At 43.9% G+C, this 17,619-nt stretch overlaps 1 protein-coding gene and 1 long non-coding RNA gene across 8 annotated transcripts; both read right to left on the bottom strand.

Moving 5' to 3' along the window:
* Positions 1-450: 450 nt before the first annotated feature.
* LOC116916483 (zinc finger protein 358) lies at positions 451-2,096 on the bottom strand. The gene is made up of 2 exons (XM_032921732.2): positions 1,154-2,096; positions 451-1,020 (listed from the first exon to the last, which is right to left on the bottom strand). The coding sequence occupies exons 1-2, from the start codon at positions 1,911-1,913 to the stop codon at positions 644-646; spliced, it is 1,137 nt and encodes a 378-aa protein (XP_032777623.2). The 5' UTR covers positions 1,914-2,096; the 3' UTR covers positions 451-643.
* Positions 2,097-13,353: 11,257 nt separating this feature from the next.
* LOC116916343 lies at positions 13,354-17,581 on the bottom strand. 7 transcript variants are annotated; one of them, XR_006643836.1, is made up of 8 exons: positions 17,370-17,578; positions 16,643-16,862; positions 16,255-16,575; positions 15,910-16,089; positions 15,371-15,651; positions 15,106-15,311; positions 14,220-14,334; positions 13,354-14,088 (listed from the first exon to the last, which is right to left on the bottom strand). It is a non-coding gene; the product is annotated as an uncharacterized LOC116916343 (long non-coding RNA). The 7 variants fall into 7 exon arrangements; XR_006643838.1 differs by lacking the exon at positions 13,354-14,088 and having other exon boundaries at positions 14,144-14,334; positions 17,370-17,577; XR_006643839.1 differs by lacking the exons at positions 13,354-14,088; positions 14,220-14,334 and adding an exon at positions 16,959-17,057 and having other exon boundaries at positions 14,342-15,311; positions 17,370-17,579.
* Between the last annotated feature and the right edge of the window lie 38 nt (positions 17,582-17,619).

The raw sequence follows: 17,619 nt of genomic DNA on the forward strand, positions 1-17,619 counted from the left end.
CCAAATAATACCATCCCAGAGTCAGAGTGGGTGTGAGATCACCTGCTGTTTCGTCGGTGCATTGTGTCATTGTGATCTTTACGATCCACTTCCAGGTCCGTCTAAGTGCTGTCCAAACTGAAAAGCCAAACTGCCAAACGATATTGGCTGTCGTGTCATCGCGCCGTAATGGCCTTCGTCTTCCGCCTATACGCACACTTCAACATTTTTACCTTGGCCCTTTCAATCGTGCTTATGTGCCGTGTAATAATGAACAGTTTTTGGCGGGCCATCGGTTCTCAGGCAGCGGGGGCTTTCACTTTGCTATTACCAATAGATAGGGTCGTTCTTCATCCCCAAACCGGTTTATATACGCATATATATACAATCCATTTGTGCGCAAACGCAAATGCCGAGTAAAAACCCTCTGTTTATAGGCTAATATTCAACGAAAATGAATGGAAACGTAACTCGGCTCGTTTTGTTTTGTTATTTTGTGCATTTCCTTGAGCAAATCATTTCGAAACGTCCAGAAAAAAAAGGGCCTTATACAATTTTTCAATGTACACGATAATTTATAAACAAATTTGTGGTTGAGGTATACTATTAACAGCGTCCAATCAGTCAACGAGGAAGGAGGAGGGAAGACAAAAGAGAAAAACGTTCACTGGAAGCAAAAGGTCGAATGGCTGCTGCCACTGCCCGACGAAGGAAGAGATCCGGCCGATGAAGGCTGTTGAAGGCTGAGACCGCCGTAATGGTACGGAAGCTGCTGGTTGTGCGCATGTGGCGAATGATGATGTTGAAGGTCCTGACTGCAACTGCTCGCGTCCAGGCCGTGCTGCTGCGCGGCCGAATGGGGCGGCCGTTGGTGGATGCGGCTGTGCTTCTTCAGGTGATCGCGACGGCCGAATCGTTTGGAACAGACGGCGCACGCGAACGGCCTCAGTCCGGTGTGGATGCGCTTGTGTCGAGTCAACTCTTCGTTGCGGGTGAACGTCTTGCCGCACGACTCTTCGTCGCATTTGAAGGGTCGTTCACCTTTTTTTTTGTTTTTGACAAATCAGAACAAATTGAAACGGTTAATATCAATCGAAATGAGATGGATCAATCAAGGGCAAAGGCTAGCAGTCAGTGGAGGAGGACTGACGGTGAATGGAGTGATGAATGATACCTGTGTGACTGCGAACGTGTCCTTTGAGTTGGCCGTTGTTGCTGAAGGCCACCTGACAGTGCGGGCATCGGAATCGCTTGGGTCGCTGCTTCTTGCCCGACGGGTTGTGATGCTGGTGGTGAGCGGAGGAGGAAGACGACACGATACCGGCGCCGGCAGCCGACGGATAATGGTGTTGAATCAGCGGCTTGAATCCGGCCAACTGGTAGAGCTCGCCAATTTCATTGGGGCCCATACCCAAAGCGGCCAAACGGCTCGGATGCAAAGCCTCGGGAGAGGCTTCCAACGAGGCCAGGAATCGTTCCATGGACGGAGCAGCTTCCGGCTGCAAGCCGTGCCCAAGCAAATGATGATGGCCGCCATGCTGTCTGTGCAGCTGATGGAACGAGTCGGTCGCAATCCATCCGGGAAGAGCCGAAAGGAAAGGCGACGACGGCAAATGGTGCTGGCCCAGTGACATCATGTGAGCCGAATAGGCCTGGTGGAGGGCCGAGTGAGCCGATGGTGATGAAAAATCCATCCGGTGGATGCTGGATGTGGCTTCTGATTCGTCGCACGACGATGAGCCGGACGAGGACGAAGCGCCGCAAGGCAAAGGCGACGACTCTGGAGAGCAACAGACAACCAAAAGCCGGTCGTGTTGTTCCTCCTTCAAGAGGACGGGCGGTGTAGGCGATGCGCGTTGGCCGCGTGCTCCGCAATCGGAATCCCACGGCCGGAAGATTTTCTCACTTTGCGTGTTGCACGGAATGAGCGTCATCTTTTCTTTTTTTCTCTTGTTCTTTTGGTCTTTTGCTCTTGTCGACTATGTCCCAAACGCAAATTGTTGGCGAAAAAATTGTTGACGAAAAATAAAACAAACGACAATCGAAACAGACGGAGCACGGAAGGAATTCAAGTGGACTGGACTCGACGGCCAGTGGACTGCCAATGTTGATGCGACTGGACGAGATGACCGACTTTATATAGGCGAGGCCAAATGGTCCATCGAGGCCATCCACACCGAGAAAAAGGGAGGGCAGTACTGGAGGCTCAGTAGGAGGGGTGAACCCGAAAAAATGGGAGGAGGCACAAAACGAAACTCGATTTCAGATAATATACGGAGAGAAGACGAGGGGGAAAAGAAAGAATATCACTCTCCCTATTATTTCTATAGGGAGAGCGAGCGAGGTAGAAGGCAGACGGGCTGCATGTTTGGCAAGAGATACAACAACACGTCTAGTGTCACCTTCTCTTTTTGCGCCTCTCGAGCTGGAGGCCCGAGTGGTGGCAACCGAGAGGCGCTGACGGGCCTCCAACCAGAGCCATCCAACGCCCTTCGCCAACAAAACAAAAAAGGGGCTTACGCACGAATGCTCAGCCGAACTTGCCCACCCGACGCTGTCGTCCAACCGGGCCTTCTTTCCTACTGCCGCCATTTTTAGCGCTCCAGCCCAAGACCTTGCGTTTGGGTTGGCCCTTTTCAGCCCCTCCCTCCCCATCATCCAACTCATCCTCCATACAGGGAAGGCAAATCTCGGCCTGTAATAGAACAGAAGGGCCATTTTCGATCGTCGTCTATCTGTTCGCATTTGATCATTGCGGCCCTCTTTTTTGATTGAATGGATGAGCTGCGGATGCGTTTTTGTTGACGACGAGTTATAGCTCTTATAGCTCATGGGGTTGAAATCGATGGATCGTTGACGACCCCTTCTCCCGCGACCTGCAATAATTGAATTATGTTTTTTTTTTTTTTTTTCATTAGAATTGCGAAGGCCAATCCATCAATGTGTCTGTTCGTCAAGCCCCTCGGATCATCGATCGACGGGAAATGGTTTTTAAATAAAACGTGCAGTGGGATGAAGGCTCTTTGTTCATTGATAGTCGTCCAACTACATTAGTTCTCAACATTTAATTAGTCGACATTTTAAAAGTGAATTGAATCCAGTATTGGCCAGTGCTGGCAGCTGGGAATTCGCCTCCAAAAGTAGAGTGAAATTCCAAGAATTTGAAAAAAAACAAAAAAACATGTGGGCCACCATTTTCGGATGAGATGTTGACTGGGAATTGCAGAATGCGCACAGGGAATTATTCTTGTTACCAAGTGTCGATCCGCTTGTGTTCAACGCCATTATGTAAGGCCCTAATACGCGCGCACACATGCAGCACATCATGAATAGCGTATGCCTTTTTGTACTGGCTCTCATTGCATTTGAATCGATTTGAATAAGCCAAGAAGCGAAAATGTATATATCATGCGCTTGGCTATAAGACACGATGCATGGACGCATCAGCTGTTGGGAAACACAGCCGATCCGTTCGTTTGAATCGCTGAGGCGGAATCGGCCGAGGCCAACTCCGCATCGCAATCCATAACACACAAGAATATAGAAAAGTTGATGGACGAGGACGTGGCTTTAGAGAGACACCTCGTGCCGCTCTCGTTATCTGTTTGTTTTCATGTAGATGTTGTATACTACGAATTCGATTGTTGGGTGTATGCAGTGGTTGGAAAACGACGGAGCCAAAAGGTGACCGCGTCTTATCGGAACAATTGCGGCACACGGCCCTCGGGTGGGGTGACCTCTGACGTGTCTAAACGACAAAAGGACTTTTGGTCTATGTGCTCTCCTTTTTTTAAATTTTTTTTCACCCTATAAACAGACGTAAGAATGTCTGGAGTTTTTCTTTGTGTGTGTGTTCAGCGACAAAGGACAAAGACCAAAGAATTTTTGTGTTTAACTTGCAACACTTTCCGACAGAGTCAAGAGAAATGTCAAGACGTTTTGTCCATATGTATAAGGCCTCGTATGAAAAAGAGGTGGTTGACTTATTTGTAGTGCATGAAAATGAACATGGAATAATGGGGATATGACGAAATTCAATTGAAAAAACGATTGAACAAAAAAATAAATGACGAGGAGGGAAGGACGACGTTTGGCGGGATCGATGATGGAATTGAAAAAAAAAAATAGAAATAAATGAGCTAAGGGCTTTGTAGTGCCATCTCTCAATTGATACAAGCCACTGCTGCGAACACGTCCATATGGTGGAGTGCGCCACTGCGATGGCTGGGCGGAGACCGAAACGTCACGATGCGACGCCCAAAGAAACTCCCCTCGCAAAATATATTACACACCTCCCTTGTGCTGTCCTCATCGTTGAAAGGGAAAGAAAGAAACGTGAACGAATAGGGCGAGTGACTGTTGATGCTCCTCTTTTCATTTCGTCAATGGATTTACACAACCGCGAGAATGGATGCAAGGGCGAAATCGAGAGAGACGTTTCTTATATTTCGGTAGAAATGACATTGTTGCGTTTATTCCCCGTGCGTTTCTAGCTGCTCTACTCTATTGGTTGATGTACAGCGCCCGTTTCTCGTTCACCAGCATCACGCTCGTGTGCAATACATAACCGAGAGGGTACAGAGGCCTGTTCCATCAGCGAAACGAGGCGCGTGTACGCGTGTTTTCGATATTTGCTGGTGTTGTGTTATTGATCATTCAGCACCAGCATCCTCCCTCTAGTCCCTATAACATTTTCTATTGATATAATAATACATTAGGGAGCGCTTGCCTCGTCTATCTCTAATAAAGCAAACGTCTATAAGTGTATGCCATGCTCAATGGAAGAGCTCTCCTTTTATTTTCCATGCGGATGCGTTTAACCCCTCAGTCTCCCCCTTTTGATCCCATCCGGCGTCCAATAAGAATCTGTTGCCTTCCTCTATTATTATTATTATTATTATTGCTGAGGGTGGCCACACGAATGGGTGTGTTTCGTCGATGACGAGGGCCCACATCCCATCCCAGCAAACAGCGAGCGACCGCAAACAACATGGCGATGCTCTTTTGTCTGTCATGATGTGCTGGTGGCAGCCGCGAAACCACTCCAACGTTCCTTGTGTTATGGAAATTTTCAGACCCTCCTTATATAGCCAGACAGTTTCCCACTTTGATTCTATTAGAGGACAACAACAACAACAATACAAAGGGATAGGGAGCCCTCTTCCCCCCTCCCCAAAAAAAAATTAAACAGGCGGGAGAATTGCACAAACTCACGGCTGAAAAAGAATAACGTCATCTCGAAAAAGGAGGGAGGGCGACCTATTCTATATGCGTCCTGCTTATATCTCGTATTCAAAAACTCAATACTTGCATTTAGTGTATAGTTTATACGGGATGCCACTATCATATCTTGGATGCACGCAGCTCTGTTGAATCCATCGAATAGTTTCTGGTACATCTATCGTATAAGTCATCGCCACGTCACGCCATTTTGGCTCCCCTCTCTCACGTGATGTTTCATTTTCCTCTTTTTCCCCCTGCACACTGACGTTTTTCGGGTGACTTTGAACCTTTCGCCGTTGCGTATATCTATAGGGTTTTTCATGTGATGATGCGAGCATCTTCATTTCATCGGTTCAAAACTATACGCCATCAATGGTCGTCGAAAAATGGAAACCATCAGGTCAATGGTCAGCCCATTTTCCCCATTCCAAGGGCTTATAGATCGGAAATAATCCACTGTCTACATGTGTGTATGTGTGTCAGAAGACACTTTCTGGAATCAGAGTCAATTTGAAACACTCGAAGAAGAAGAAAAGAGAAAAAGATAAGCCGATTAGCCGACCGCTGCTCAAAGCTACTGCTCTTTATGAACTGGTCCTACATTCACATTGGTCTGCACAGAAAAAGGTCAATAAACACGCGGTTTGACGGGGCATCACATGAATCAAAAAACACGAAAATGAATCGGCTTATCCTGTCTGCGACTGTGTCAATCGTCTTCCGCCGCCAATTGAAATTGGAAAAGAAAATCTGTTGGATTGCATTTGTTAACCGCCGTTTCCTATCGCTGCCAAAGTCAATGCGGCTAATGGCTCGACGAAACGATTTACGGATATCCGTGCAGTCTCCATCGTATATAACAAACAGCAGGTAGGCCTAGATCAAGACATTACAGAGACCGACGGTGCGCCTCCAAATAGCCGAATGCAATCGATGAATGCAATTGTAATTAGCCTTTGTTATGCTCAAACAGCGGTGGGTGCTGTATATACTATACATCACAATATGAGGCTGTAGGCCTATTATGTGTCTACGTTTTTTTGTTTGTTTCTCGCCGAATTGAATAGGCTGTACTCCACTTTTCTTATGTATGTATAATAAAGACGTTGCCTTGGTTGAATTCGGAAAAAAAAGAAAAGAAAGGTGCCGCACCGGAAAGATTTGTTCTCGCTTACCATTCTTCAGCATATTCAACACGAGCATGGCCACATTGACCAAGGCCGACATCGGTTGCAGCACCTTTTTAAGCGCCTTGAAAGGAAAATGACGAATAGTGCTGTACGGACCAAGACCGGCCTTCCATCTATACACTAGTCTAGAAGACTACATACAAGTGGATTGTTTAACGTATGTCGGCACGTCTCTCTCTATTTTTCAATCTGCGCACCTCAGCCCGTGCAGACAAGACGCAAGACAAGACGTTTGAAACGTTTATATATAGGGGGCGAAAAACGCGGCAATCGGCTGCCGGTTGAACAATCTGACCAAGAAACTTTGCCATCATCTACTGTATATTTGGTACAAAAGAGGAGAACAAACGAGCAGTTTGACAAAAGAAGGCAAAAAGCCAAGAGGCAAAGTGCCGTCTTGGTCGACTTTTTTGAAGTGAACAAAAAAAATAAGTTGCTATTCTAAATGGAATGAAATGAAACGAAACGAAAGAAGAAACGTGGCGGGACATGTAGAACACAAACGGAGTACTAACATCGAAATGAGCAACGAAAAGAAAAGGTGGACAACAGTCGTCGGCGTTTTCTAGTGGCTGCACACACACACACACACACACACACACACACAGTGTGTCCTTTTGTGTCACTTTCTTGCTTGCTCTCCTTATTTGGCTTTATCTGCTGTATCATTGTGTGTGTTTCTACAAGTGCGTACCTCGTCCGGCTATCCGCCATATCCGCCAATGGATCTCCCAAATCTTGGCTTCTCATCTCCCTCTCTTTTCTATAAGCTCTGCTTTAAGATCGGACAAGTCCACCCCCACACCCACACCAACCCCCAAAAAAAAAGGAAATTAAAACCAATGCATGTATACGTTTATATTCTCTTCTTAAACTACACACGAAAAGCCAAAAGCCGTCGGCTTCTCTTGTCTTTTTTTTGTCAAAAAAAGGTTAGGCCACAAGAGGCAGGGAGATGAAGCGGAAGCCCCCCTGCCTGCCCTATCCTGGGCCTATAAGCTCATATAGAAAATGTATACGTCGATCTGTACTGTATACAGTTTGTCGTAGAGATGCCGACAAGCTTTTGCTTCTTTCAGGAGGCAATGATTTTCTTTCTTTCTTTCTTTCTTTCTTTTTTATTATTTTACGAGTTTTTTTTTCTTTTTTTGAGCGCGCTTTTCCATACGGAGCCAACAAGTTTGGCCTTTTTTGTTCTGGCTGAATGCGTTAGTCGAACTTTGGCTGAAAGAGTCATACGGACACAATTGTCGGTTTTTCAATTCTCCTCATTTTTTTTGTTGTTGCTCTTTTGATGTTTTGCAAGTTCCGTTTCGGCTTTTTTTTTTTTTTTCACCTTGTTTTTTTAGTGTGTGTGTGTGTAGTTGGTGTTAGTAGTAGCTATTGGGCGGCATTGTGTCCACCGTCGATGAGTGAGCCAGCAGAATACGAGGCTTGTCAGCAGCTTGTGATTATTAGGCCTATAACCGGAGCATTCAGTGGCGGCAGCTGTCAAAAAAAAAAATGAAATAATAAGGTAACGGTAGCACATCGCCGTGTGTTCAACGGAGCGCATGGATTCACAACTAAAACACAACGTTGGAACCGAAGGAAAACGAAAAATATAAGAATGTAGACGTTCTATCGTTTCTCGGCCGTGCCCTTTAAACAGATTGAACGAAACGGAATGTGCAATTGTGCGGGCAATGATGGATTGCATTCCGTACAATCTGTGACTTCTGCCTAAATGCCATCCTCATCACGCATGAGACCCTTCCATCTGCATACGGGGTGCGCAGCACTATTAGGCTATTATCAAGTTTCGAGTCGGCAAGACTGGAATCCGCCGTGTCCAACTCGATCTATATTGTTGTGCGTATTCTTTTATTTGGCGATTGCTGAGCGTTGGCTACTGATGTTTAAAGCATTGAGCCATCGGCCTGACGAGTTGATCTCATCTCCTTTTTTTTTCGTTCTCAACTGCTGCCTTGATGGTTTTCGTTATAATAATAAAAAAAAAAAACAACCACTTTCATTCATCTTTTGTTCACTTTTCCCCCCCTCAATATCCAATCGTCGGTGGTTTGAAAAGATGCGCCTTTTTGATGAGGTCGTCCTTTTTTGAACAGTCAAAGATAACCCCGCCTCTTCGATTCGATGGGCATAATGCACCGTGACCGGCAGCCAACGGCACATCGTCCGTGTCTCTCCATTCAAACGACCAACCATTTTTGTGTAGAGGACGAAGGGGAATCTTTCATCTCTTCATGAGCGACGCAAATGTTGTTAGCACTTGGAAAGTGTCGATAACAAGGAAGATATGAACTGCTTGATGGGGCGTCCGTGTCCAAGTGCCGAGTTGAAGAGTCACACCAGGAATAAAGACGGCACCGTCACTTAACCAATTCCGCACGGTTAATGAATAGTTTGGCGTTGGCATAGACGAGAGGTTCTAAACACACAGAGAGTCCATATCGTCAATCGACGGCCCTGGAATTCCCTTTTTATTTATTTATTTTTTTTCCAGTGGGGGTTTTATCTGATTTTATTCGCTCCCGTCTCTCCTTTGTATGTGTGCCATTCTCCTCGCTCTCGCTCTCGCTCTTTCAGCAAACAGGGACAGAGAGAGAAACGAGAAGCAGAACATCACGCGACTGCGATCCATCAGCCATTACTTATGGATGAATGAAAAGTGTTGGTGTCTCTATCCACTCGTCCTCTTGCGTCGCCGTCGCTCTGTGACCCTGTTCATGATGTGCGTCTCTTGTTCGCCGTCCTACATGGCGGCCAGATGAGCATCAGGCCACATCATTTCAGCTTTTTCTTTTCTCTTGTTCACGCTTTGTTTGATAGATCAATATTGGATCGGCCTCTCTCTTCAACTACATCCATACGGAGAGGCAACACACACAAATCAAGTCTTGTGTCACGTAGAAATGGAGTTGTTCTGTACAACATAATCGATAGACACAAATAAAGAAATGGCGCGACCAGCAGAAGAAAAACCTTTTGGCTTTTGGTGGATGCCGACTTCGGCGGGCGCATTCCTGCGAATTGGCCACCGTGAACATTCCGCTCCTACCTGCTGTTTGCTTTATTGATTGTGCATAGCTTCTGCTTCACACCCTCGCGCCATTACAATAAAGACATCTATATCTGTACAGTCTACTTTTCAACGTGTTTTCACGGCGCTTTTCTAATCCGTCAATCTAGAAAAGTAGCAGCAAAGGTGACAAACTCTAGAGAGAGCAGGGAACAAGAATTCCAATAGCATTCCTGATTGGAGGTGCTTTCCCCATTTTTTGTTTTGTTTTTTATTGTTGTACAGCTCCACAGGCAAGACACGAGTCGATTGCAAATTAGTTTGTAGCCGATGCAAAGTGTGACCGATGTTCACAATCAATCCATCATTTGTGTAGATTATTGCAGATTGCTTGTATATTATGAAACTAGACGGAGACAAACGAAATTCTTTTTCAGCTTTTTTGGGTGTGTGTGTCAAAGTGGGGCCTTTTACGGAGTTAAACAAAAGGTCGGTACGTTTTCCTTCTAAAAATGGGTTGCCAATCCTTTCCGTCGCATTCCGAGAAACAAAACGAAAAGTCCTTGTGTAGATGCAACACAAAAAAAGGGAGGAGAAACAAAACGGCAAAGTAGTCGTGGGAATATCGTAGGATGGGCAGTTTTTTCTTTTCTTTTTTTAGAAATGGAGAGAGAAAAAACGTTTCGTTACCGTTACCCCAGCACACACATCGTCATAACTATAGGAGACATCGTCGATACAATGTCGATTTCTTTGCGTGTTTTTAGACGCTTCATTTGAGTCAATTGACTAGTTCTGTTCTATAGTTCCGTCTTTTTTTGCTCGTCCCAAGAACATAACGACAAGTGGAAGAAAAGACCATCAAACCAACAGCGGCACGTGTCGCATTCGCAAGAGACTCTCTTTGGAAATGCTGAAATGAATGCGGAGAAGAGGGAACGGAAATCGTCCAGGAGCCCCGTTATATCGACATTCATGTTCTGGGGAGGATGTCGTTTAGGCTGGCACACAATGACCTATAAGATGTAAAAGCTCGGCCAAAGCGCATTTAGTGGATTGGCGAAGCCTAAAATATGTGCGCCCTTTTGAAATCGGCTGTTGAATCAACGAGAGAATGCTCCGACGGGCGCGTGATGTCACACGCTTATAAACACAACACACAAAGTCTAAAAGTGCGCTGGCTTTTTCTCGTCACCGGAGAGACGAAACCAATAAGTGACGAAAAAGAACCGGAAAGTAAAAACGGTCGCTGCGCAGTGACACACACTTTTATTATACGAATCACAGGCGCTTTTCTTCAAGTCTAAGTAGCCCGAAATAGGTTGCTAGACTATCTATAAAGATCGATCCTAATAGAGGATGTGGACGTTAGGACAGGGACGATGAGGCAGCTGATGATTTTCTAGGATTGCCCCGACTATCTGTACATAACGCTGACGTCTACTAGACTATTATATATGACATAACCGCATTTACGGCCCCCTTGGCTCCGCAGAGTCAATGCGCGTTATATACAACTAGTCCGGGCTATATAATATATATCTGTGAACGGACGCCTATATCCCACTCGAAAGTTATATTTCTGCTCAAGTGTTGATACCCTCATATACAACTTGCATTAAAAAACACAACAACAGAGGAAAAAAAAAAAGAAAAGGTAAAAATAAAATAAATATATTTTGGATAGAGGGGAAAAATAAAAGAAGCTTTGTAGACATGCACACCTGGTGGTGGTTTTTGCTGTGGTATATTGGACATGTAACAGCCGAGGTGCCCATTCTCTCTTTTCATACTATTTATATTTTCCCTTTTTTCTTCTTGGCTTTAGGGGACCCTATTGGGCTTTTATTTTGCTTGTTGAAAAGAAGAACATCAGGACAGCTCCGATAACGAGGACTAACCAAGCGAAGATGAATAATGATCATCAAAACGTTGCGCAGCACCTCACGGGCGGTGATTAAAACGCCGCCAAAAGACTTTGGCCGCTTGCCGCGCCAGCAATTCAGCACAGACGTTTAGACGTACGAAAATAAAATGAAAAAGACGAGCTTTCTCATTGATTCGGCTGATTCTCTTAAAAAAAAATAAAACGATAAGAATCGGCACGAGCTTTTTAAATTCGACCATCATCGACTATAGCAAACACGAAAAAGGCAAGAGGCTTTGCATCAGAAATGACCGTGGATGGATTTCACCTTTGATACACACCGTTCCGTGACAATTTGTTTAATCGAGCGATTAATAACCGTCGATGAAATCAGAGGTAAGAGCTTAGAGACCCGTCTGTTGGTCGAAAACTATTTTCGAGGGAATCCGCTCAACTGCATGTCCACTCATCGAACATATACGAAAACAAAAACAAAAAAATCAGCTGGAAACGGAACGCGGCAAAGCTATAGACGATTTGGAATGTCATTCATTGTTTTCGACATTGTATGAAGCTGAATTGGATTTTTGTACGCGCGTAGAGGCTTTCGCAGCATGGAGCACATACGTCGGCTCTACGTGTCAGCCCCATACAAACGTAAAAAGTCATTTAGAATCAAGGCGAGTATTGAGACGCGACATCAGGTCAACTGATGGACAATAAGAAGACCTGATTCTATTTTTACCAGCACAAACGCATTTCTAACCAAAAACACCACAGGACCGCAAAGAAACCCTCTGTTTCTCATTCATGAAAAGGAAATCTAAAAAACACAGAATAGGAGATAAGGAGAAAGCCTTTTATTTTCTATATCTTCTTTTCTTTCAGACTTGACCGTTCTACTATAGACACAGCGCCAGACGATCCCGCTTCCGCCATCGACTCATATCGACGTGTGCGCTATTTCACTACCACCTTCGTTTCTTCCTTCGTTTCAAGACACCACCCAATGAAAAGTCGGGCTCGCCACAAGGCCAGTCGCTATTCAAAACTTATGCTGGCCTATAATTGTGGGCCCATAATAAATCTAAATTTTTGTTTTATTTATGGATGCTATACAGTATACACATCTTTTGTATATAAGCAGCCCGCTATGTATAGACTCTATCGTTGCAGCAGATCCTATATAAAAAATGTATATACATATTTCTAAAATAGAAAAATACATTGAAAATCTGCTGGATGTACGCAGCAGGCCCCACCCCATGATGGCCTCCCTTTCCATTTCTGTTTGTCTATACAGTTCCAAGCGTACGTGTAGCGACGCTGCTGAATGGGTGAGAACACAAAATAAACGAAGGACAGGGGGGGTTGATGGATAACAATAGACACCAGCGTTTGATTTCGGTTGGTTGATTTCATCCAATAGCCGACGACGAATAAAAAGTGCCGCGTCGTCGCCTTATTATTTTACTCAATTTTTTTCTACTATTAGATATGATGAAAAAAATAAGAGATGCGCATAAATATAGAATATACAGTAGACGTGTTGTTAAGCACAACGTAAAAAGGCGCATCTCTATCCGGTCCGGCACGGCAATACCATCAGCAGATGAATCCGTGTTCAATCTATATGAACCTATATAGTATGATGATAAACGTACCAGTAGCTACCTCCTACCTCGGACGACTTGGAGTTGGTATACATGTTATCCACCCGTTCCGGTAGAGCCTTATTCGGACTCAGCACAACATTTACAAAATGGATTCAAATTGTATTGTGAAGTAACTAGAACCGAAATGTGTTCATATTTATCTATAATCTTTCAGACTCATTTTTTGTTTTGTTTCTGAAATAATTTCGGTCATTTGCCGGAACTCTTATATAATAACGGAAACTCGTACAATCAATTTGGTGTAACGTCCTGTGCACCTTTCTCCACGAGTTCTCCTATTCTTCCATTGCATTCTAAATCATTTCTTTATAGCAGGCCTATCCGTATCTGTTTTATAGGCTTATAAAATGGACACAACCTAAATAACCTCGGCATAATCAACTGGCAAGACCTTGAGTTATATTTCAGTTGTATGACACGCGAAGTAAACGCGACACTTGGTAAATTTGAATCCGGTAATACATGAAAAGGTAGTATAGCCTAAATAGGGCTTTCGAGATGGAAACTTTGCTTCTTTATATTCTATATAGGCCTAAACTGCGCATCGTCCATTAAAGGCATAGGTATAGGCGCTGTATTGCCCATCTATTGGTATAGCTAGGCATCTAGAGCTTATAGTCTGTATCGACGATATATACGATCAAATTGCTTTCGGGGCTGATCTGGTGAAAAGCTGATGCACTATTGGGATTTTATTGCCAAGTGAGTTCTCTCTTGGGCCCCAACGAACAACTAAAAACCGAAGAAAAAAGGGGTTGACATTCAGATAGCTCCGACATCCGTCCACAGGCTCGAGCACGTCAATAGAGGCGGCAATTCTCATCAGCATTGAAGGCGCCAAGATAAGTCTGCCCATTTCGCTGGAGTAAAAAAAACAAACCTCCAGCAGTAGAGTAGGTCTATACAAGGCCTACGTATATAATAAAGCCCCATCATAAACCGAAGCAAATGGCTCTGCTGCTGGCAAGAATGTACACGTCCGGCCCGCGCTTATACTCCTTTTATTGTTTGACAATATAGCGTTTGGAAAAGTCTTGTCCAGGCACACGGAGAACCTCTCTGAATTAAAAAGCTATTAGCATATGAGGCATCAGGCCTACGTATAGCCTTGGTCCATAGCTGGATCTCTCTCTGGAACGAAAGAGGGGAAGCAAGTTATTGTGGCACGTGAATAACTTGTGTAGGCTTAGATGTACAGAAAAGGATTTGTGTTCAAAATCGGCTTTTCTATTTCATTCTATTATTAGCTACAAATCAATTACCTTTTACGAGTGTTGATGTGCTTACAGGGTATACAAACTGTCGGATCAAACAACTCTGTACATTTTGATGGATCATTAAAATCAGTCAGCAACAGAATCATCACGATCAAGAGATCTGCAATGAAAAAAAAACAAGAAGTGGATAAAACAGCACGCAAACAAAGCGAAAGAAAACGAAAACGTTGTCTGTTGTCAGCGTTTCTCTATTTATAGTCATAAGCAAAAAGGAAAGCTTATAATATTGCAGCTATACTGCTGGTCGTCTCTTGTATTCGACTAGCTAAACTCTATTGGAATTCTCCGAATGAAAAACGAATTTAAAAGCGGTCTTGTACATTAGTCCTGTCAGATGCTGCCATTTAGACATAACTGGCCAAATATATACGAACGAGGGAGAAGCTTTAAAGTGGGACAGAAACCCAACAATGTAGTCCATAGCAACTCTCGTAGCGGTGGGTCTCTGCTGTTGTACTGATCATTTCATTCTTGCTGTTTAAATCATATCCACAATAATCACAAACAATCAATAAGCCAGACGGACCTCATAGGTTCGCTGTTGTTCCGCTGACACAGGCCGTGTGCATAAATATATCAATACACAGCAGCAACATGGCAACGGTAGCGCTTGGAAAAATGTCCTGTGATAACTCAAAGTGGGCCAGCATTATGGATTGTTGGGGACAATGAATAAAGGCAAAAAGGGGGGGAGGACAAGAGCCTGCGAGAGAATTTTGAAGCTGGGCGGAAATAATAGAAGAAGAAAAAAGGAAAAAAAAAAGAGTTTTTCAAGAGGTGTGACAGCAGCAGAGGAGTGGGGCTGAAAAGGATCCACTTTTGTGGTTGTCAACGACAATAGAGGCAGCAAAGATAATATAAGAGCACCCACCTCTCTATGCTGTGTTGTGAGCGTGATCGCGTCAAGAGGCGCCGTAGGGGATCATCTCTCCTCCATTGTAGATCCGCTTCGTCTTGACTCTTTTGGCTTGTCTTGACACACCCCAACGCGTACACGGTAGCCCCCGAGAAGTCAGCCGCAAACTGCATCAGCCATTTTTGAAGAACGGCCTCTGCAGGATTCCTTTTTTTTCTTTCCTGCATTCATGGAAACTCTTGCTTGTTGTTTAGAATACATGGAAATACGACGTGCTCACCTTGCCATGACGATCCTCTGTGGATAAAACCACCCATCACGAATTTCCCCTTTCAACTCTTGGCCACTATTCTTTGCGGCCGTTTTATACGTATGTGAAATATGGACATGTGCAGCAGTCTATCCTTTCTATCTATTTTTCATTCTTCATGGACGATGCTAACTCATTTCGAGATATCAAAACCATAAAGGCAATACATGCCAACTGGCCGTCAAACTGGAGAAGCTGTGGGGTGCACGCGTCTAGTACGTGCGCTGCATGAAATAAAACAGCTGCCGAATCTGAAAAACAAATGTAAATAGTTGTTGAAATGACAACATCATCATGCAAACGTTTATGCAGTGCTAATATAAGAAAAAACCTTGCATTTATTGTTTTCGGTTAGAAAATCTAAAGGTAAACAGTGAGCTTATCGATGGGTAACTTTCAATCAAGTTTATCTCATTTCTACATGTGTATCGCATAGGGATAGATATTTGCTAGTTTCAACCAACCAACCCGCAGACGTTATATCGCTTTGGGCATTGTTGGGACGTTACCTGTTTGCAGGGTGAATGGCTACAGTAAGGTAGACTACACAATTGATTGATGAATCGGTGGATGCAATGTGTTGTCGAGAGGACAAGGCCGCAACGGTGTAGGGAACAAGAGGATGGCCCAGCCGGTGGGCCGTTGGACCTCCCAGAGTATAGCGCCAAATTTTCGGTCGTTTCCTTTTCCTATGACGCAACACATTCGATAACAATAACACGTTCTATACATAAAAAATCCAAATCAAACAAGAGGAAAGGAAACGGCGCTGACGAATTGGCCACTATTGCGAGGCCTATTCAATAAAGAATAAAGAAAGGAAGCCAATTCGATGAACGACCATGGTATCTTACTTGATTTGTAACAGTTGCTGCAGGAAGGATCCCTTGCTGCTGTTGTCTGCCACGGAAAAACTGGCACATCGTTCGTTACTTTTGAATGGCAAACTTTAACATGTTGCGATCAGCAGTCTCCCATTCAACTGCTGCTGGTTTAGGGGCTCTGTCTGATATCAAAAGACGGGCAACGGCTTGCAAACCTCCTCACTGCTATATCAAAGAGTTTTTTCCCAATTGACTGGATTCTGTGGATTCGAAATGGAAAGGAAACTTTCATTTCCTTCCGGACACCCACCAAGTGGCCACGAGGACAAGGTTACTTCCTCCTGTTTACGTCTACAAATATATTATTACCTCCTTTTTTTAGTTTTCTAGACGAAGTATTTTATTAAAAAGAGAATACTGATGTGTTCGTCTTCTCTTTCTTTGTCCAAACGCCAGAAATGGTAGATCAACAGTCGGAACTTCTGAATCAAAGGAGACGTATTCTAAGTGTGATACTCGCGTACAACGTGAATCTCCATTTCGTTTGGCCGAAAAATGAAGAGGAGACGGTACCACCAAAGCCATTGGTGTTGGCGTGACCATCAGCGTATCCAATTTGTTTGGCTGATGAAGGGAACCTAGACGACGACAGAAACGAACGCGTTAAGTTTACGACTCAATGATAATAGTTAAGTGAAAAATTTGCTAGAGTCAGAAGTAACACATCAACATACTGCTCAGAAATAATGACATCACTTTCTGAAATGATGGCTAAATCTTTATATTCCCAACAGTCTCCAGCAAACAGGGCCATCTCATTCCTTTCGACAATGCTATTGAAAATCAAAACTATACAAATATAAGACCTTGCACTTGGTCCCCTACAAATATTCTTGTACTGCATTATAAAAAGATAACAATTAGGTGTACCCCCAAAAAGTATGTAGCCTACATCAACCTTACAAATGACAGTGAGAGTTCAATTCACACCAGTTGTACAAAGATCATGATTATCTCTTGTATGCCATTCAGACCATTGCAGCAAGTGCAGTTCAGACAGTGAGTTAAGTCAAAAACAAGATTCCTAGTACGTCCAACGTAAATGACCGCCATTCAGTATGCACATTGTTTATTTAGCAGTTTACCTGTACGTAGAAGTCCATTTTCAGGGTTCGCGTGTTGCTCGAAAGTTTCATGAAACGACAACAAATAAAACAAAAGATTAAGCACTATTTCAATTTTTTGTTGTGTCATAGAGAATAGGAAAATTTTACATTCACCACGGTCGTATTCTCAGATAATGTCAGAACTCAGAAGTCAAAAAGCGACATTTAAATCATGTTTTAGCACTAACGTCGTCTGCTTATTTTAATAAGTTAAGTTAAATGATTTGCG

This window comes from Daphnia magna, linkage group LG2 (genome assembly GCF_020631705.1).
Source record: "Daphnia magna isolate NIES linkage group LG2, ASM2063170v1.1, whole genome shotgun sequence".
NCBI classification, from domain to species: domain Eukaryota; kingdom Metazoa; phylum Arthropoda; class Branchiopoda; order Diplostraca; family Daphniidae; genus Daphnia; species Daphnia magna.

What these genes read in the sequence shown, in the direction of transcription:
- LOC116916483 (XM_032921732.2), bottom strand. Translation starts at nt 1,913, where the DNA reads ATGACGCTCATTCCGTGCAACACGCAAAGTGAGAAAATCTTCCGGCCG. An exon ending in ACACGTTCGCAGTCACACAG is followed by an intron (nt 1,021 to 1,153) that starts GTATCATTCATC and finishes ACAAAAAAAAAG; the next exon opens with GTGAACGACCCTTCAAATGC.